Here is a 23045-nt window from a genome sequence, read left to right as displayed (position 1 = left end):
CCCAGGCAGCAAATGTAGATGTGCCTGGTAAACAGGCAAAGGGTGGTCCAGACCTCAGGCAGAATCATAGTCAGTAAACAGGCAAAGGGTCAGTCCAGGTAGAAGGCAGACTTTGGCCAAGTGTTCCATTTGAGTCTGAAATGCGTGCTGTAACTGATGGGAGTGATTGAGTATTCTTTGTAGAATGCTGTGGGATACGTTTGTACTTTATAAAACAAACATAAGGTGCATGTCATTAGCAGAAATGCCAAACTGAGTTTTTTACAATGTTATACTGTTTTTCCAACTGCCATACAGGAGCATTTCTTTTTTTTTTTTTACTTTCCAGCTTCATCTGATAAAATGGGAGTTTCATTCACCTTTTCATGTATCTTGGAATAGCCATTAGTAAAACAATAGGTGTTTATCTAGCTTCTGAGCCAATATACCAACTTGACATTTTCTTGTGTTTTCTTTGGCAAAGTGTCATGCACTCAATTACAGGACAATCTATCCTTCCCTTTTAATAATTGGGAAAGCAAACAGAAGTTGTAGGTGTATTGTTCTTTTCATTGTTGACTGTTGCCGGATGCTGAACTTCATTTTAAAAAAGCAGCATGAAGTTTTTACTCTACAAACAGAACAGGAAGAAGATCCGGCAGGGGTTTGTGCACGGTAGTGGAATGTATTGTATTTTTAAGCAGGACTTATATTTTTTCCTTTTTGATTGAAGATTCTCTTTTACCTGTAGATGTATCCAGCCCTTCTTGATAATAAAAGATAAGGATACCACATGCTTCAGGATATATGTTTTCTTCAGTCATCAGTCACTATAACTGAACTCTCCATTAACTGTTTTTCCTAAATGGTGGCTCAAGCTAAATTGTGCACATTTCCTAGTGTTTTGCAATACCAATTGTACAATTACAATTCCTGGCGGTAATCCCGAGTGTGGCTCGGGGGTAAATTTTCCATGCCACGAACACGCCACACTCGAGCGTCTTCCGGGTTCCTTCCCTGAGAGCGCCAGCATTGCAGGGGGGTGGAACCGGCGAGAAATTCAAAAGTGAAAAATAGAAAAAAAAAATACTGAGATAATCATACCGCCAGGGAGGTTAAGCAATAGCTATAAATGTGTGTTGCTGGTAGTATGTGAACATTGGGGCCTATTCACAATATGTGTTGTGGTAATGCAGAGTCAAATGTATACCACAATTCACATGGGATTGTGAAACAGCTGTGTATTTTCATGTGTTATGTTAAAAAAGGTTATACAGGTGAAACTCGAATAATTAGAATATCGTGCAAAGTTCATTTATTTCACTAATGCAACTTAAAAGGTGAAACTAATATATGAGATAGACTCATTACATGCAAAGCAAGATAATTCAAGTCGTGATTTGTCATAATTGTGATGATTATGGCTTACAGCTCATGAAAACCCCAAGAACCCCAAATCCACAACCTCAAAAAAGTAGATTATTACATGCAATCAATAAAACAAGGATTGTACATAGAACAATATCGGACCTCTGAAAAGTACAAGCATGCATATGTACTCAGTACTTGGTTTGGGCCCCTTTTGCAGCACTTACTGCAATTACTTTTGCATGATATTCTAATTATTCGAGTTTCACCTGTATGTCCTTGAGGTGTCATGAGGTGACGAGGGAGCATGAAGCCGGCTTCCCGGCCAATCAGAAAGCCGGGGCGCCGCATCATTACACGACGCCCGGCTTCCTGATTGGCCAGTTTCCTGACCAATGAGGAAGTCGGGCAGCGATTCATTATACGGACACATCTGCCCATATTTGGCAGATGTGTCTGTAAATATTGGCAAAGTAAAGGGTTGTCATAAAGTATTCTAAAGGCAAAAAAAAAATGTTTTGGATAGTGTTGAGGGGTTAAAACTATGGATGCACTGATACCGGTATTTCGGTATTGAGTATTATTTTTTCAGTACTCGCTGATAACGAGTACCGAATGTCCCATTCAGGAAGCCAGGCGGCGTGTAATGACTCGCCACCTGGCTTCCCGATTAGCAGGGAAGCCGTCCCCATGCTTCTCGTCACTATGTTGCGAGAAAGCATGGAGCCGGCTTTCTGGCCAATCAGGAAGCCAGGCGCTGTGTAATGATGCGGCACCTGGTTTCCTGATTGGCCGGGAATCCGGCTTCATGCTCCCTTGCCATGAGGTGACGACGGAGCATGAAGTGTAATGACGTGCTGCCAAGCTTCCTGATTGTCCGGGAACCCGGCTCCATGCTTCCTTGTCACAGGTGACGAGGATCACCCAAATGAGACACAAATGTGTGTTGCTGGTAGTATGTGAACATTTGGGCCTATTCACAATATGTGTTGTGTTGTAATGCACAGTCAAATGCATACCACAATTCATATGCCGTTGTGATGCGCTGTGTTAAAAAAGGTTATATATATATCCTTTAAAATATACTTTGCAATGTGTGTACAGCACATTTAAAAACAAATGGGTTGCCTTACTGAAACACACATTAATGCAATGCATTACTCAATCTAAATGGACCCTTTTAGCTTTAGAATGACTTATGTTGTGCAGCTCCAAAATTGCAAATGACAATAGCTGACAATGGCTGAGCCATTCTTCAAGAGGAAGTGGTGGAAGATGGGCTCCCTGGCATGACATCCAAACAGTTCTGCTTGTAGGTGGGTCAAAGATACCCCAAGGGTCAGTATGCCATTGCTGTATAAAGAGTCACTTTATCATTGATCAGTGACTCCAAGCATTGTCACTTCATATATGTGACATACAGCAAATCTAAGAACCTTAAAAGCAGATTAGGATTCTCCACTTGGGCACAATGCATCACTCACAGGAGATGAAGGGAGATCACCCAAATGAGACCCAGCTGGCAAAAAACTGACAGTCATTTTAACCCATATCCTAAGTAAAAAAAAAAAAGTTTGTGCTTTAGATATACTTCAAGTAATGCCAGGATGATAAAGAAAGTACAGTTGCTTTTTATGTATTTTTGTACTGGAGTGTTCCTTTAAAAAAGTCTACTGACTACAGTCACTCCAGCCTTCCAGCTATCAGTCATTGCGCATTGCTCCAGCATGCCAATAGTCTGGCAGTGTTTTGTATATTTAATTTCTTACTATGTATTATCAGTCAGCAACTGTAGGTGTTGTCTTCCTCTTGGCTGACTTCTGAGGCAGGAAAGTCTGAATGATAAGATCCCTTTCTTACGAATCTTACTAATGTATGTGTAATCACAGCTTGGTTTTCTAGGAAACTGGAAGCTGACACATCTAAATACCATGACATACCATTATAAAGCTCTAAGATCATTACAGCTTTCTAACAGAGTCTCTCGTCCAGTATATTCAAAAACAGGCAGAAATGTTTACAGTGTATGTTCAGCCAAAACGTTCTTCTTGGATGGAATGGTAAAGGATTGGAACCCTTGTCAGGTTTTCACTTTTATGCGGGGCTCACTTCCTTTCCTGCTGACAACATTTTACCAGATAGGAAGTGAAAGTGAAGAGAAATATACATACTTTTTTTCTTTCTAGTTGAAAAGGGGAGGGCTAAGGTCTGGTTCACACCTGGGTGTTTTGTAGCGCGTTTCTACGCTCTGCAAAAGGCTCAAACACCGAAAGCCCATTATTTCCTATGGGTATGGTTCACACCTGGGCGTATTACAGGCCCTATGAACGCGCTACTAAATGCCCTACGCCCAAAGAAGTACAGGAGCTTCTTTGGGGCGTATTTGCCACGCGTATCCATTAGGATACAGCCAGGTAGCCCTTGGAAACACGCGTTTGTTGTGCGTTTTTTACCGCAAATCGCAAGTGCCGTGCGACAAACGCGCATATTTGATACACCTAGGTGTGAACCCAGCCTAAGGCCGCTGTTTTAATTTTTCTCATTTATTTACAAGGCAGCTACAGAAAAATATGTTTCCTCCCCTGTGTGGTTTTTTATTTCTGCCTAGGTTGCTGTTGCAAATTTTCTCTCACTTTCCATCTAGTGAAACCATTAGTAAGGTAGTGAGGGTAAATCTCTCTAATGAAGCCCCAAGGTAGCAGTAAAAAACAGTCAGGGGCCTTATCCTTCACCCACCCCAGTCCCCCCATCCACCACCCCAGTCCCCCCATCCACCCCCCCAGCCCCCCCATCCAAAACTAGAAAACAAATTTGACTTGGCATACACCAATCACAACTGAGCCCATGCAATATGCCATCTCCAGTGATTGTAAATGTGCAGGCTTATTAATTAAACACTTAACCCTCCTATTTGACTTTGCTTTGTCTTACTTTTTCAGCTTTTAGAGCTGAGAGTCAGAATTGAGAGGTCCTCTGAGGTTTGACACTTGCTGCTCTATGCCTGACTGACCTGATCCTGATAACACAGCCTGGGTCCCCGGCCTTGAAGCTGACCATACATTATTGATTTTTTTTTGCAGCCTAAATTAGAAAAATACAAAATTCTTCCATCCACGCTAAAAAGTATGGATGGGGAAATCTCCCCCACCGCCTATTATATTCTGGCAGCCGCTTCTGTAGCTGTCAGAATATCCAAACAGAGACTACAGCTGAAAATGTTGTCCCAGCTCCTTTGGAAAACAAAGTGGTGCCAGCAAGGCCACCCACAGCTTGAAATTTGACCAGTTCAGCAGGACTCGGCTGAAATTTGAGCAGTGAGCAGCCAGCTTTAGTGTGTATAAATTGTATATTGCCTTGTGGTTAAGAGGAATGTAAACAATTACAGTGTTTTGTTCTGACTTGTTCTGATTTTTGTTATTCCTCTGAAGGATCAGTCTTTTTTTCACCTGTCTACACCTCTGCCAGGTCCACAAGGAACCGCGCAGCCGCTGCTGCCAAATTTCCGCTCAGATCCGTACTTGTGCACATGCTAGGAAAAATCACAAATATTCCTATGCCATGGCCATCTATTGTTGTGGCACATGACAGGCAACGCTATATAGAAGTGGATAGGATTTTTCAATGCACAGGGAGAAGTAGATCAGCCGGGAGAGTATACGGTGCTTGTGGGCCGCACATCATGGATCTGGCAGTAGAGTAGAAAGATGAGTATAGACTTTAAAAGGTTATGGGGGGATCTAAAAGGATAATTATATGAAGTATATTCTTTTTTAATCTTCATCCCAAAATCTCTGGGTTCTGTACTGTTGAGGTTTATCTTAAATCTGTTCATGGGGATATGATAGAATTATGATTATTTGCTTTTGTATGGTAATGTTTAGAAAAGAAATATGAAGTAATAAATCATTTCTTAATTACTGCTCTCTTTTCAGATCTGGGACCTGAGTGATGACGAAGTGATATAAATGGATCGATTCCACCTTCCTGTCTATTTTTTCCAGGCTGCAAATAAATACAGTATGCTCTTTGTCTCTCTCTATTAAATCTTATATAATGATCTTACCCTGGATGAAATTCTGCTTTTTATTGCTGCACACTAAATCGTTAAATTCATTTGGAGTCTGATATTAATTCCCAGATACCATCTCTTTCTGAAGATGAAAGATGGCCTTTGATGTTTCCCTGTAAATATATACCTGTAAAATAAAATGATCTAAGATTCAGAACAGATATATAAATATCTACAGACTGAGACAGAATTTGAAAGGATGTGTGATATAAATAGAAATATGTGTTACTAAAATCTATAATCTATGGAGACATGTCCCAAAATATAGTGATAACATTATTATAAACTCTTATTTAACCCGCTGCTTACCAGTATACTACAAATGTATTTTATGAAAATGAACAAATGTTTATGGGGGAGATTTACAAAGACTCGATCAACACTTTTTCATCCTATATCTGTATTTTGTTCTTTTTTTTTACAGTTGTAGGATATTTTATACATTGTATTCTTATCATGTGTATTACTACAAGAGCAAAGCAAAGTATTAATATTTTCCAACGGCAAAGCCTTTTTCATACTTTGCCCATTTCCTCCATGCAGAGTATTGTATTCATATGTAATGTAGTCTAAAGGTCTATTGCCTTTATTGCATTAGGTTTATGCCAGACAGTTGTATAATGTATTCTTCTGCTTTTAGGGCTTAAATCATTTCAAATATGATCGATGCTGAATGCCAAAAAACAGAGAGCTCCAGGATTGTAGTATCTTGGATTAGGGAGTGATGCGGTTGATGATGTCATTTACACTTACCTCAATTGAGAATCAATGCAGAAGGTTTCGGCAAGACCCAAAATGTGCAACTGAAGGTCCTCGTATTGACATGCCGGGACCCAAAATGTGCACCTGAAGATTTTTGTATTGGGGACATTACTATAAGGGTGGAGGTCCAATATTACACTCACCTTTTCCTGATCCAGAGATCTTGCTATCCTGGAGTTCTGCTTAAAGCCCTGTGTATAACGTCATCAAAAAGGGGTATTCAGCATGCATTCAGGAGTACAAAATTGTTCTTTATAATAGATTAGCTTTATTGATATATCAAGCAACTTTGCAAGAATAAGCTTTTACATCGTTTTCTTTCCATGTGCATTGAGGGCCGTCGACACAGGTCCAGACCAGTGTAAGTATTGAATTGTTTATTTTCTGCTTCTCTGTGTCTATACTGTAACTGCAGACAAGGACTGAAAACAAGAAAGGAATCTTCTCCACTTTCTTGTTTGATTTCAATATCTTCAGTAACAGGAAACATAAATAATTATTTCAGTTCTGCACTGCACTCATGTAATCTGTGGAGATCGCAACTGCTTAAATCAGGCAGCCCCTGCATATGTTTACCTAAGCCCTGCCCATCCTCTATTCCATGTGATTCCAGCCATGTAATTGTGAAAAGCACAATGCAAATCTAGAAGGATCCCCGATGCCATTCTTGTTCTTTTTCCTGAGATAGGCGTGTACTGTGTGCAATGTAATTAAGCAGGATGTGTTTCATTAAGTTTGTGATCACCAGTGATGTTTATAAGCGCAGCATAACGTTTATCATTTATGGCTCTTGGCAATGCAGACATTGAATGTCAGAGGTATTTGGATCACAGGCCTTACTTGTTCTCACTTTTTGTCTGTAGTTACCTTTGAGATGCGGACAAGCTGAATGTGAACATTGCAGTGTTTACACTGGTGTAGACTTGTGATGATTGCTTTCAAAGAACAGGGAAAGAAAATTGCAGAAGTAAGAGGGTATATTTTCTAGGTTTATTGGCATCACTGAATATATTAAAATGCATCAATGGGTTTAAAACTATAGCTACCTTTTACATAGTTAACATATATCTAGTTTAACAGTCACGCCGGGATGGATGGACATTATAACAAAAGGGCTGAATTACTTATTTTGGGGGGAAAAATGCACTCCACATAGAAAGCACTAAAGGGAGCCTAGAGCAGTGTTTTCTCCAGAAGAAGTAGGCATTTCAGCTCTCCTATTACTTTTTTTTATCAGTTAACATAGCTTTAAGTTAGCATTTGACCAAAGGTCTGCAATAGCTTGTGACAAAGCCGCACATATTAGAGAGATGCTGCTGGGTGGCTCTTTAGCAGCTTCAGTGCTTGGAAAATAAGGTTGATTTTACCTTCAAGGAAGTTGTGAGTGGCTTTGTCACAAACTATTGTGGTGTATAGGAGTAACAGAGACCATGGAAGAGAGCCCACCCATGAGCCAAAGAGGAGTATATCAGTGCTCTGTGGAGCGGCTTCAAATGGTTGTGAGTAGTGACTAAAGGTCTGCTTTAATTACTGGTTCAGTGTGCTTTCTTCTATCATATCAACAATTAGAACAGAAATATGTTACCTAAGGGACTGTAAGCCATAAAGATCTCTAAAACCTTCGATTTCTTTGCACACTTCCCCTCACCAAATTAGGACTGGAAGTATCTCTCTACTACGATGTTATTTTTAATTAACAAAATGATTCAAAGTCAGTTAAAACTCTTAGTTAAGGTTCAGTTCCTCCCAAAAGGCTGTTTTGCTTTTTTTAACTGCTGTCTAGTTAAATTACACACTCATTTTTTTATATTTTATGACATTTTCAGGGACGCGGTAACCATTATAACTGCTTGGAAAAGGTTTTTGGTTTTTTTTGCCCCTTTTTCTTTTTACTAGAAGTAATCCTGTTAAGAAAAAAAAAAAGTTTTGAGTCTTTTAAACTCATATTTGCATTTTATGTGATTTCATTTAAATGTTTACAGATATGCAATAAAACTTAAGAGAATGCCGGTTGCAACAATAGTATATTGGAATATGGGCAGTAGCCTAGGGGTGGTGACCGTAAGGAGGAACAGAACTTTTTTAATGTTATATTTTTTTATATTGCTCTGCTCAGCATTCTTCATATCAAAAGTATAACATAGATCTCTGCAAAACGACTGAAATTAGTTTCAATGTTATATATATACATCATATATATATATATATATACATCATATATATATATATATACATATCTTGGCACAATGCAGTCAGGCAAGTACTGTTCTCCTGGCAACCGCCAAACCAAGACACGTCCATTGGATTGCCAGACAGAGAAGCGTGATTTGTCACTCCAGTGAACACGTCTCTACTTCTCTAGAGTCCAGTGGCGGCGTGCTTCACACCACTGCATCCAACGTTTGTATTGCACTTGGTGATGTAAGACTTGGATGCAGCAGCTCGATTATGTGTCTGAGGGTTTGGGCTTGGGGTCCCTTTAAAGGGGTAGGGCGATATCAAAAATATATATATGTGTCTATATATTGTGACAGGGTACATGACTCTGTGTATGTCAGTGAGAGGTTGTAAAGGGCAACTTACCCTGGCTAGGAAGTGGTTAAGCCTGGCCCCGACAGGTACACCTCTCTCTATTAATTATCCTGCACCTGATAGTGACTGGAGGGGGAGAGAGCTCAGAGCGAGATCCAGGCTGCACTGGATGAACACAGACTGGAGAGCGTCTGAATATCTCTGGGAAAAGGTCTGGCTCACCGTGGTATGTTAAAGACTGTGTTTTCTTTATGCTTCTTTTGGTACTGGAAGCTGGAATAGCCGCTCCAGTAAAAAGTAGTCAGGGAATTTACTGTTAGACTCCTAAGTTGGAGTAGGCCTTTTATTTTGTGTTACAGCTGCCAGAAGCTGTTTTGTTAAATAGGGAGAAAGCACCCTATTGAAGGAGACTGTTCATTATGATTCACACTAAATGTGCATATACTTAAACCTCCTGAGTACAGACCAGTGACTTTCTTACGATATGTATTTTGTATAGTAATAGGAATAGAACGGGAATGGACACATAATTTTCTGGTATTGTGCACGTGTGTGTTGTGAACGCATATGTTTGACTGTTAAGGTGGGTCGGGATTTGACAGAAAAAAAAGAAATATAGTATGGGGGAGTGGTAGGCTGTTGTATACTTCGGGGGGTGTCGTTGCATCGGTGGTTCATTGCTGCGGTGTGCAAGGTGGGCGGCTGCAGGGGGGTTTTGTTGTGTTTTCCATCTACTCGCAGGTTCTGTGTCAGTGGTGGAGCTCTTCGGTTCCCCGTGGGAATTTTCGCTCCATTTCGTCAGGTGTGTGTAACTCGGATTACGTTTTTGTTTCGTTGCACGCACGCACGAACGCACTACGTTGCGCGTTACACCATGCTACTTCACATACACTAGGCGTAGGTTTTCTGTTTTCCGTTTGGTTTCTTGCTGACACATATGATTGGGGACGCATCTCCTTCACATAGTGTTTCCCCAGACCTGGGGTCGGGGGGCTCTGAGTGTTGTAGTTGTTTGGTTAGTGCCCTCCTTTTCCTTGAGCCCCCTGCTCATACGTCATACGATACCTCTCCATCACACCTTCATTGGGGTCATCTTTCTTTGTTCCTGTCCTAGTCGTTGTTTACCACGTCTCCCACAACCAAATAAAAAAATGAAAATATAAAATGAATGCTGGGTTGGGTGAATGCTGGGTTGGTTCGCGCCCTCAGCACTGCCCTCTAGGCTCTAGTTAGCTACATCCGACACAGGCCTCATTTCGCCCCACGTTTCTGTTCGGTACGTTTTTTTTTGTTCGTGGTCTGGTTCCTGTACGTTCTGCAGGTGACGGTTGCTATCCCTTTTTTCTGTCTGTCTCATTTCGATTTGTCGTTTCAGCTATACGGTCATGTCACGGCCTTTGGACATCGTGGGCTATGTCTCCATCCTGCCGTCCCCGGCCAGGGGATCCGGACATGGCAGTGCTTCCTCCCCGCGTTCCTGGACTATTCCCCGACTGACGGCCGAGCTCCGGCGCAGGGGGATCCCATTCCCGGCAACGGCTCAACAGGCGGAACTTTTCGTTAGTTCTCTTCTATCGCGGATCAGGTGTCTTTGCTGTCCATGGCTACCTCCCTAGCTCAGATCCATGTGCTCTTGAATTCGCTCAATTCTTCGGTGCGGGACCTGCAAGCTGGGATAGAGTCTGTGGAGCAGCACGTCTCCGGCTTCAAGGAGGAGGCCGCTGTGGCGGCGCCTGCAGCTCCGCCCGCGCCCTCTGGTATTACCTCTGCTTTGCCCACGGTCACCAGGGCCTTAGTCAGTCTGGTACGGCTACTGGGAGGGAGCTGCAATCGTTGCTGGGGATGCTTACTTTTGCCATGCGTATCATCCCACAGGGTAGGGCTTTTATTTGCAGATTGCTGCATTCGGTGCCTGATGCTGACTCCCTGGTTTTTCTGGACTCCTGCTGATTTGTTGATGTGGGACCTGTTCCTTGGTGAGTGGAACGGTGTCTAGATGTTTATCCCTCTAGTGTCAGACTCCTCCCCTAGAGTGGTCTCTGAGGCCGTGGCTTCTAGGGGCTATGAAATTATTTTTGGCCCTCTGCTACCTGGTAAGAATTCTGAGGTTAAATTTTATATAACACAAAATGCTTGGTGTCCTGTCAGGGTGTTGGACCGGTTGGTTGCAGCCCTTGAGCATCACTCTCCTGATAGTCCCTTGTTACCTTTTGTCAGGCGGTGCCCTTAGAGCCTCCCAATTTTTGAGACATATTCGGATTCTTATCTGCAACATGGGTCTCAACCCTGATCAATATTCGGGGCCTTTATTTAGAATTGGGTCAGCCGCACCTAGCAAGGGCATTTCGGTGCCTTTATATATATAGATATATATATCTATATATACATCTCTATAGATATATACACACATATAATATATATAGTCTCTGCATAAGTATATACCTCTTTTAATATGACTCACCTAAAACATCACTCTTGCAGCCAGTTTTCTAAAGTCCCATGATTAGTGAAACAGAGATCACATGTACGTAGTCAAGGGATTCCAAGTAATTGTAGTATCAATACATGTGTCTGGAAGATCTGACTTCTGGTTAGTCAGTATCATGGCATAACCTGCATCGTGAAGATAAAGGAACACAACGTTGTGATAAGGTGATTACAAAGGACAAGTCAGGAAATCAATACAAAATAAAGGTCTCCAGGTCACAAAGTATCCCTCAGAGTACAATTAATCAATCCTCAAGAAATGCAAAAAGTATGTCTACTTTACAACACACACACGGACCATGGGGAACCAAAGTAACCCCCCTCCAGAACGAAGGACAGTGTCAGTACCAATTCAGAGATGATTTGACGATCTATAGCTGAGTGATACACAAATAAGGTAATTTGTATTAATAGTTAAGGTACTTGAATGCATTTATTAGATTTACTCCCCGAGTTCAGTGTCACTTTAACGCAGTCTGCAAGAAACCTGAGCCTAGGGAGAAGATTTGTCTTCCAGCATGACAATGACCCCAAGCATAAAACCAAATCTGCACCTATGCATAAATCCAAAACGACGCTCAAATGGCTTAAAAACAACAATGTTAATATCCTGAGTCAGAGTCTAGATCTTAATCCAATAGAGAATTTGTGGCTGGACAACCTAACGGAGATGCAAACATTTTGTAGAGAAGAATGGGGAAAAATTGCAGTGTCCAGATGTGGAAAACTGATAAAGACCTTACCACACAGACTCAAGACTGTAATTGCTGCCAATGGTGCATGTACTGAAAACATGATTTGAGGGGGTGTATACTTATGCAGCCAGTGATTTTGTGGGTTTTTTTTATAATTTAAATGAAATATGCAGAGATCTGCCTTCGCTTTGATATATAATAGACTATATTTATTTTGATTAGTGGAAACAAAGACCATAATGATATCCACTGTGATTCAGTGCTCTATGACAATAAAATATGAACTCTTCCAAGGCGGTGACTGACCCTTAATCACTCTATTATTGTAGAGGAACAGCTCACCTCTCTCTCTCTGTGGAAACACTTATTGTTCTTAAAAGTCCACATGGCTCTAAAAATGATGGGAAATATCACCAAAAATGTTTTAAATGCATTTAATAATAGTACCTCAAACCTGTCTTGATTTGTTTTCTGTAATGCACACCTAGACGAGAGGGAGGTTCCACGCTGCCAGCCAATCAGACCTAATTGATTTGCTCAGTGCTGTTTAATACAAACAACATGCCTGCAGGAGGTGAAAGCACAAGGATGATTTCATCAATGTGCGGCTGCTCCTTCACTCTCCAGTCAGCAGGCTAAGTGCAGGAAGGTGATGCTATTGTAATTACTTAACTGGAATAGATAAAGCCGTGTCTTCCTCAAGGGTGACATGACGTTCTTCATTCCAGGTATATAAAACAGAAGGCCGATGTCATGTGGCGCAGGGTGTGAAAATCACAAAAGGGGCTAAACAGAATTGCACATATATTGGCTGGCAGTATACTTAGAATATATGTGTTCCAACTGTGTATGTAGCTGTTTGCTGCAGCTTAGTTTCCATCCACCTCTAGTTTGGATATAAAGCACATCTAAAATTAAGAACAAAAATATACAGTATTGCAGCTTTCCAGTCCTTAGATGTGCTGCCTGCATTAGTTTTCACTTTTCAAGCTAAGAACATTTTCAGCAAGCACCTATTGATCTTACCAGAAATGAAGTATCTTTGTCACTTTTTGTGAGCTGACCTAAAATCACAGTGTTATCTTTCTTCCAAACTATTTTCTATATATACAAATGATCCGACCCCCTCCATGTAATGGAGAATAAGAAGGAAAGGTGTGTAGTGCATATCTGGTTACTACCTAGGGAGAGCTGCTCGTACAGAGATACAGTGGAGTGAGTGAGTGAGCGTTAGCAGGATTACCGAGGGTAAAAGAAAAGAAAAAGCCTGAAAAAAGAAAACCAATGCAGCCACAACATGTAAGGGCTGGAAAGCTGCAATATATAACTTTTTTCATTCTGGATTTAGATACACTTTAAAGGAGAACTATGGGCTTAAGGCTTTTCCCCATAGTTCTCCTTAGGGTAACGGGAGGACACAAACTAGCGTCCTCCAGTCACCCTAGGCTACAGCTCGCGGTATACTGAGACGCTGAAGCGGATCCCGACAATTGTGCCGGGATCCGCCCAGCTGCGTGACTGACAGCTGGCTCTACCTATCTAGAGGCAGAGCCAGCTGTACCCGCCCCCTCCCCCGTCCGATCCGCCAGTCAGCGCCGGCGGATCGGAGGGGGGAATCCAGCACCTCCCCTCTCACGGCAGAGTGCCGTGACAGGATCGAGAGGTGAGTGAACAACGGTATGTGTTCGCTCACCTCCCGATCTACTGAGCCGACCTGTGACAGTCTCATTGTCACAGGTCGGCTAGAACTATGAGGTGAGTGAAAAGCACTCACCTCATAGTTCTCCTTTAAGTGTACCTCTCACCCAGATATTCCGAGTCATGTATTTGTTGTTCTGAACCAGTATTTGGCCAGTTACTAGCTGTGGCACTTGATCCTAATACTGGAAAACTGTTAGCTTCGTGAACTAACCAAAAGTTGCCTACAGGTTATAGGTGGCACAAGGTTTTGCATATATGGTCTGGACACAGAACAAACATGCATACTCGCCCCAAGTGGACGTGTTTGTTTATGGAAAAGGGAGGGAGGAACTCTGTAGGTACCTGCTTGTCTCTGAGGGAAACCATTGTGATTGACCAGACAAAATCCATCCCTGCCTACTAGTTCCTCTGTGGCAATGCCAGACATACCGTTCTGTAGTCTAACTGTACATGACCAAATGTGGCAAACACAATCTTATCCCTGTGCGTACGCTGACAGTTATTCTATTTGCAGTTGCAGCACAGGCCCGCCATTATATTGTTCATTTTCCTATCAGCAATTGTCTTCTTCTAATCTGTAACCACTATCTGTGTTTGTCAGTGATCTGCTGGCTGAACTGTACGTGAACTGATATAATTCCAGTCCTGCTGTTTGCTTTTAATTAGTAGCCAATTTTCTGAAAATGGTTTGTGTACCAGCATCTTATGTCCAAAATTGAAAAGTGTCAGTTTCAATAAAATGTATTCATGCTAAAATAAAGCATTCCTTGTGATTTTGTAATGCCTCATTGGGCTGGTCTGGATGTCCATTATTGGAGCCGATAGGCACACAACATTTGGCACCCTAAACAACACCCTTCTGCTAGCACCACCTCATCAACAAAAGGATGTTTCCTTAAGCTGGTCTTACACTGCTCCACTTTTTTAGTTCAACCCGTGGGCTGAACAAAAGAAAATAGAGCCGATTCCTCCAACAACACTACGAGGAATCCCAATGTTTGTGTTGTATTCTGCAATCTTTGATGTCCATTTAATCGGACCAATTGTCACAAGCAAAACAACGACGTTCAAGCAAATGGCGCCTGTGTGCTTTGCAAGTGATATGTGTAAGTTACAACTGAGCTCTCTCCCTCCAGTTTTTAGTATTCATAATGAGCTGGTGTTTTTACTGATTGTGTTACACAGAATCACAGGGAGGGGGGCAGCTTTTCACAGCCTGCTTTGCAACCCGACCCTAGTGTCGGACTGAATTTCCTGTGGAGAAAATGTTTAATTTCTAGGAATCAGGCCTAATAATAAAAAAACAAAAATGAAAAAAGCCTGCAATGTGAGTCATGACAATATACACACATATACATCATCACTGCACCTCTACACTACCACGATACATGCTAATCACTTACAAAGGTGGAAATGGACTTTAAGCAATGAACAACAGGACACTGATGGACTCTAAACTTACAGCCTCTGCACACAATCCTAGGTGTGAAATGATCTTTACCACCAGTTCAGCAGTTTTACAAGTGGATTGCAGATTGGAGCCTGGCAACGAGTTTCGGTAGTGATCCTGATAAGCTGCATTACTTTTTCATCAAGATCTTGTAGTGATAATAGGAGGGTCAGACCATTGCGTAAAGTCTTCTCCAGCACATAACAAAGATTATGAATGGGGATAAGGTCTGGACTCTGGTGGCCAAATCATGTGTGAAAATGATGTCTCATTCTTCTCCTTGAACCACACTATCACAATTTGAGCCGGATGAATCCTGGCATTGTTATCTTGGAATATGCCCGTGCCCTCAGGGAAGAAAAAATCAATTGATGGAAAAACCTGGTCATTCAATATATTCAGTAGGCAGATGACCTCATTTTATGTGGACATAGAGTTGCTGATCCTAGACCTGATCAACTGAAGCAACCCCAGATCAAACCATTGCCCGAAATCCAGGTGGTGACCTTTTTGGACAGGCAGCGTATTGAATATTGCATATTAATATTCTTTTTAGTCTTATGCTCTCCATACTTTAACAGTTTGTTGAAAAGCCTTTTGTGTACAGGTTCAATAGCTTAAGCTGCAGTTTAGACACAGAAATGTGTGACCCAGTCACTTTTCCCTTATGGCTCATCTTAAGTTTGAAAATGATAGACAGAAGCACAAGGGAGGCAGCCATTGGTGATCTTACGCTTCAAGGAAAATATTTGAAGAGAAGGTCAAACAAAAAATGTGAATCACTGAGGTCCCTTTCAGAGCTTCATATTTTAGCATGTGCATAGAAAAAAAAATGGATGTTTTGTAGGAGCACATTTACACCAATCAGCTTGTTCACAGCTATGAGCTTTGTTGCGTTTAGGACAATTAGGCATGTCCCTTTTTCTGTGGATTTGCATGTGCTTTGAGGCCCATAGAATGCCAACATGTGAATAACATATCAATAAGATTATTTACATCAAGTAGATCTTTTACACGTTTATCTTAAAATGGTGAAAATACTATACATTTCCTTTTAAGCAATTTTTGATCAGATCTGCTAATATTCACCCAATGTGTATATGCAGTTAATAGAGATGAGGCTGGGCTTAGGGTGAACCCAGTTTGCCTGAGTTTGCCCAAACACACTTAAAACTCTGACCGCCACCCCTTTTCCCAACCCAATCAGTGTCGGCAGTTGTGGCGAGGATGTTCCCTTTGTGACATATAGTTGCAGGGTGGAGAATGCGCATCTCCACAACTGCTTGGCTCTGGACAAAGGGGTTGCTGTCAGAATTCTGAATGGACTTGGGTGAACTCAGGCAAAGTGGGTTCCCACTAAGCCCAGCCTCATCACTAGCAGCTAATTGTTGAACCCCCCTGCATGCCAGAGTGCATCATACATCTATCCACGCTTACAAAGGAGACTCTTTAGTAAATTGGTATTTAAAGCTAATTTCCAATATCCATAAGTCCAGAATTTAGAATAAGATGCATAATGTATCCCTTTATTCCTTAGGAAGTTTGCCTGGGCACTCAATGCTCCGACTGTGAAGATCTGGTTATGCACATGTATGGCGTAATCTTGTAAAAAGGTTCAGACTGCAACCTAGCAGTGGTGACATTTACAAGAAGCAACAGTGTTTTGGATAGTGGACTGGTGTGAGGTTTATGGGAGCTTCTTCCTTTGTCAACCCACAGCAATGCAAACATCAAAAAGCCTACTCATATTATGCAGTTGGCCCATGTTCTGCCTTCATACATTATGATCATACATAAACATCTAGCTTTTGTTTTGCTTTGTAAGCATTAGTTACACATTTACATATAGAATTGGGTAAAACTGTTGTAATGGAAGTGGATTGCTACGCTCAAATATACACGTTCACCTGTTAAATAAAAACCCTGAAAAGGAGAACAATAAAGCAGAAGTATCTTACTCTGAACAACTGGTCTCAGCGTGTTATGTTCTCAGAGTGTGCACTCTATATTTAGTCAGGCCAGGCGGCAGATATAAGTACGGAGCCTTGATCCGATCTAAATTTGTGAGCAGGTCCAAAACACTGTTAACATCAGTTGACAGATCTACCTATTTATGGTCTCAGGTCTACCAATGCCCAGACATCGCTGGTCACAGTTGAGTTGAACAATCAAACAGGTTAGAAGACCTGTTCAAGTCTCTATTGCTTCCTCCTGATCAATTAGCTCTGTCAGCATCCGCCATCTTCTTTCCTGGTCCTCCCTTGTTTCCTATCTAATGACAAAAATGTATATGATGGGAGACCATAGATTCAATTGGATCATGGTCACACGTATGCCTGCATTCTATGGCCAAGCTTAGATCTAGCTTGGCACTACTTTGCCTCCACATGGGACAACTAGATGAATCTGAAAGTGTAGGAAACCTTTATGATTGATCTGACATTGAATAGGTTAGCCATATGTTAGGCTGTGCCCCTAGATGGGCATGTGTCTGCAGCAAGAGAAGTAGTTGATAAAGCAGTCATCATCTCTCCCACTGGAGATTTAGGGTATCCTGATTTTGTAGAAAATAATAAATTTTTTACTCAGCTTAATAATAATGTATCATGTTAACCAGACATTATCAACAACTGGTAAGTATGGGTGTAGAAACATTTCCCTGCTGGGTAGTGGTTATGTCACAGAACATGTGATTGTTACTTGCAGGAGATGCAGACAAGCCTCGGATTGTTTTATGAGTCATTTAATAATCCATCAGTTCCCTTCTGAGATGAACAAACCAACACATAATCTGCTGGGAAGTCTTGGCTTGGCTTCCACTGGCAGCCACCAAAGCTTCTATATTAATAAACAGTGAAAGGTCATGTGTGGGCACTGCTAGCCTCCAGCTTCCGGAACCTGAAACTAGCTCCAATGAAGTGACTGTGTTGCACCACTTTTCAGACTTGGGAGATCTTTGAATAACACCCACATGGTTACAACCAATTAATTCAGTGCATCTCAGTGGTTTTGCAAGAACGGTATATCGGGTGATGTTGTTGAAATACAAGTTAGGTAAGGGATTAAAACACAAAAAAAATCCTTGTAAATGTAAGATATCAATGCTGGGTGACTAAGTAATCGGCACGCTTGCCTTTCAGTTTTGAGTCTGGAATTTGAACCCCATTAAGGTAACTCTCTTTGTGGAGTTAATATGGTGCATGTTTGTGTGGGTTTCCTGTGGTTGTACTAATTTCCTCCTATAAAAAAAAAGGGAGATTGGTGCCTGAACATATTGACAGAGTGTGTAGGAACGTGCTTCTATGAGTATTGTACAGATGTTAGACTGTAACCTTCTTTGAGGAACAGAGTTTCAGGCACTGGTATCGGCCATGCAGCAGTGGTGAGTAGGCAAACACGGGGTTAAGTTTACTTAAAGTGAACCTGTGCTTTGTCCATGCAACAACAGGTTCACTATAATGCCACACACTTGTTTATACTTGTTTCCATAGGAAAGTGAATTGATATACCTGGATTTTCTGGGTATGGGGAAATATGTCTCAGTCCCTTCTTCCACAGCACAGCAATTAGCTGCTCTGACATCCAGCACTGTCACATTGGGGTAGGAAGAGAGTTATCAGCCCTGTGAAAGCTCCAAGTCATGACTTGGGGCTTATACAAGCTTTCTTCTTGCTCCTGAAGGTGAACAGAATGGCGGATAAGTGAAAGGAAGGTGAACGTGGGAGCCAGCATTAAAACAAATTTGTTTCTTTGGGAATTCCTGTTAGGGTGAGGGTCACTGTGAGAAGGGCCTTTGGATAAGAAGATCATTCTATGCGCCAATCTCATAGACTAGGGGGAACAGGGACTGATAGGAATGAACAGTTCTAGGCAAGCTGTTCTGAGCTCCATTATGTATTATATGGCCAAATGTTTGGTACAGCATGATCACACCATTACTGCTTTTACACAATCATGAATACCATGGGGAACTGGGAACGTTTGGCCTGGGGAAAAACAACCAACTAGCCTCTCACTTTCAATACATTTTTAATAATCTTTTAAGAAAATAGAGGTTCACATTTTTTTTGCATATAATGTTAGGCTGTGGTACAATAAAGATATTCAGTTCAAAACCATGTCTGCCAACTAGCCCTTTTATGGAGGTCTGTGGGCTTTAAAGTAAACAAAATGTGCCAATGTTCAGCACTGATTAGGGACGGTGGGAGTTTGTAAAGGATACGGTTCATTGTGATGCACCCTTTTCATATCTTCTAGCTTTAGCTTCCGTTGTAGCTCTCTGCTTTTGGTTATATCATTTCACAGTCATAAAAGAAGTTGGTGCAGACAGACTTCCCTCTTCCAGATGCTTTGATTGAATGTCTGAACAGGAAGCAGATATATAATGCCCAACCTGTTTCACTTTATGTGGTCCCTAACACAAAATGCACCATGACCCTTTTCCGGTGTGTTTCCGGTTAGAATTATTGCACCAATGTGTATGTATTATGCAGCTAAGGATGTTTGAGGAGGTCTAGTTATGGTAAACTCTTGGAGTAGAAAACAAGCCATATATTAAAGTCACTTCTGGACAAGAACCATAAAGTATAATTCCCATTTCACCAATTGTCCCCCTGGGGGGGTAACACCAAAATCAACGGCTACAAAGTTCTCAGGAGCCCAGCTATGACCCCAGTTCAAGAATGCTTTTCTCTTTTTCCTTTCATTGGTGATTTATCAGTAAGAAAAGGCTTTCATGGCCAAATGTTTAAGTATATTGTGCAATAATGTGTGAGCATATATTATGCATTATTGCTGAATATATTACAGAGACACTGTCCACAGTCAAAGATCCTGTTATATCTCCTTCAAAAGCAGTGCTACTTCTCTACATGGTCCTTGTTAAAGTGATTGTATAGTCTTTTCAATGTTTTCCTTTTTTGATAAAGAAGAGATCAGCTTGATGTACGCAATCTTATCGGTATGTTAATGTTTTAAGAAACCTTGTTTCTATGTGTAGCTGTACCTATACGTACATGTATCGAAGGGGTAGATTTACATGGTCATTACATATGCAGGCTCCGCTTCCTGCTTTGCAGTGCATCACAGTAGCGTTGCTGCTTATTTTCACAATGGAAATCAAGTAGGGATGTTCAGATACCAGTGCAGATACTTGGCATCTTCAGGGTTGCAGCTACGACCAGGCCCTGGCGCTCCACCATTTTCCTGAAATCATTAGTCTGTATTGTTTTAGAAAAACTGTCACATGACACACCCACAAAAATATGTATTTGGACAAGTATCGGTACTTGTACTTGGTCTAGAAAAATGGAATCTGTGCATCCCTAATACAATTATCTAACTTTATCTTACATTAAAACAGGGGTGCACAAATCCCAGGAGCCCCGTAGCCAATGCTCCTTACAAATGACAGCTGCCTCCTCCTAACCTTTGAGTTTTTGTCTAGTCTGGAAAAGCATCTGTACATGTATCTGCGCATCACCAAAATCAAGCTAAACATTGCTGAGAAAACATGCTCACTGAAAATACACTATACATACCCTTTAAAGTGGCTTTAGGTACCTAGAGGATTCTGCATACAGCTTCTATTGCCCCTTCCACCTTTGAATGCTGCTAAGAACAGGCAAAGCTCTGACACTTCCAGGAAAAATAGGATTTTTGTACTCACCGTAAAATCCTTTTCTCTCCGTTCATTGAAGGATCTCAACAGCCACGCCGTCAAAGCTAGCGACTGTAAAGAAGGATGGAAAACAGGACCCTGGGACAGAAGATCGGGGCGCAGAGGCAGGCGCCAGAGGGCGTCCACCACCAGCTGAATCACATCTGCGTACCACACCCGCCGAGGCCAATCCGGGGCCACGAGGACGTCAGCGCGGACTAGCGCAGAAACCGTCTCGCGTTCCTGAACCAAGAGCGTAGACGCGGCCTCATCCTCACTGGCAGAATCTTGTCAGAAGCCCCCCCGGGACGAATCCCATAGGCGTCGGGGAGGACCACCCGTCGCAGCCGACCCACCGTAGCAGAGTCTGCATACGCTCGTCGGTCACCCAGGGGAGACTACAAGGATCTACAATCATCCAGCCTGTCGCCCTGGGGACACTTGCTGTAAGAAAAATCAAGTCAAACGGAAGAAAGGAAAAAAATTCTTCAGAGAAAATTTTTTAGCTCCTTACTCCTGACGCTAGGCAAAAAACTGGAGACTTGTCAGCAAGTGAGGGGTTGGGCCACCAGCAGGGGCCGCCCCTAGGCTGTCTTGTCTTTTTGTTATGTGCCTAGCGTCCTACTCCTGCAGGTGGCGATATACCCAACCATTCAGGATCTACGATCTGTTGCCCTGTGTCCTTCAATGAACGGGAGAGAAAATAGGAGCTTGTCCACTACCTCTCACCCACCACAAATTCTTATTGGCCCATCACTATGATGAGTTACCTGACTGATGACTAGAAATGTGTGGGAGGCAGGTGGGTGAGCAACCTCTATTACTACCAGGATGTGCTGGAGTTTTGACTGATCAAAATAGCTTGGCATTTGGGCATGGAGGAGGCAATGGAAGTTAATGCAGCTACATGTTTAGAGGTGAGGAGATTAAGGGGGGATATGATTTCCATGTACAAAATGTTTAATGGTGGTAGCAACATTAGCGATAAACTGTTTAAAATTAACTCCGTTACAAAAACTAGAGGCCATAACCTAAAATTGGTGGAAAAAAAATTCCAGCACAAGGTGCGAAGGGGGTTCTTCACAGTAAGATCAGTTAGGGTCTGGAACTCACTGCCACAGGCGGTGATTTCAGCAAATAATGTGGAATTGTTCAAGAAACTTTTGGACGATTTCTTAAGGGACCGTAATATACAGGGGTATGGGTACTCCTAGAATGAGATCCTAATAGGTTGGACTTGATGGACTAATGTCTTTATTCAACCTCAAATACTATGTAACTATGTGCAAGCACCTCTATGGTGGGGGGGAGTGTTTAGCAGACACATCTGGTATTGGCTTTTTGGGGTGCAAACAATAGCAGTTTTCCAGCCTGTGCAATCACTATTCATGCCCGCCCCAAGTATCTGTAGATGTCCCACAGACATTAGAACATTAAGTGATCTGACCCATGGCATACTAACGATTCTACCTCTGCCAGCAACTTGCCAGTGACAGGAAGGCATAGAAACCACTGATTTGTTCCTTGTGACACAGGTGACTGGTTCCTGTACCATCTGGCGCTGCCATTGACAGGATCACTAATGTGCCATATGCCTTATGGTACCCAACCCACCTTGGGGAAGGGTCTTAGCTTTTATAACACATAGATTGAGGCAACATTTCTAGCTGAGAATGTGAAGTGTTTTGCAAGCTCTTAGTCATACATGCATTGTACGGTAAATCACTGGAAATATTAATAGACAGAGGGCACTGAATAGTCCTTTGTTCCAATCCCACGTCACAGCGACTCAAAGGGATTTTTAACACGCTCCAAAGCGGCATGAAAGAAGGTTTTGTTGGGGGTGATATAAATATTCTTCCCAAAAGAAGTGCTGAATTTGTGAGCTGTTATAAATAGACCTGGAATTGTTTCCACTCTGAATTGGCCTTTTAGATTACTTCTAAAGACTGGGCTTTTATGTAATGTCAGCTCACACTATACTGAATGCTCAGGGTGTCCCACAGGGCTGCACTATACAAAGAAATTGATGGGTTATTCAATAGCATAATGAACAGAGCTGTAACTCTTGGCAAACAGATATCAGCGTTTATTACGGTTTCATAAGGCTAAAAGCATCTTAATGTTTTATGATGGTCACTGGTCACTACTGGGCTATCTATAGGGTTCACACAGAGTCAGATCAATCCTAAACAGATCTCTAGGCTGATTACCAATCTTAGGTCCCCATGAGCCTATGTGCATCATCTCCCAATCCAGATTGTGATAGGCGAGTCAGACCGTGGGCTCTCGCACCTGCGGCCCATCTGTGCTGCTGCTTTTGTGTGAGAACAGCGGTCTGAC

General features: G+C 42.0%; 1 protein-coding gene across 1 annotated transcript in view; it reads left to right on the top strand.

Annotated features, from left to right (window-relative positions):
* The window catches only part of ATG7 (autophagy related 7), a 218998-nt gene extending 213428 nt beyond the window's left edge, over positions 1-5570 (top strand). The window contains exon 19 of the mRNA XM_018563818.1: positions 5280-5570. Within this exon, the coding sequence (XP_018419320.1) occupies positions 5280-5312 (33 nt within the window). The 3' untranslated portion in view covers positions 5313-5570. The remainder of the gene's footprint in view (positions 1-5279) is intronic.
* Positions 5571-23045: the final 17475 nt, after the last annotated feature.

The sequence above is a fragment of the Nanorana parkeri genome, unplaced genomic scaffold, assembly GCF_000935625.1.
Source record: "Nanorana parkeri isolate BGI_ZX_2015 unplaced genomic scaffold, ASM93562v1 scaffold700, whole genome shotgun sequence".
NCBI lineage: Eukaryota > Metazoa > Chordata > Amphibia > Anura > Dicroglossidae > Nanorana > Nanorana parkeri.
This window is presented reverse-complemented; position numbering and strand designations above follow the sequence as displayed.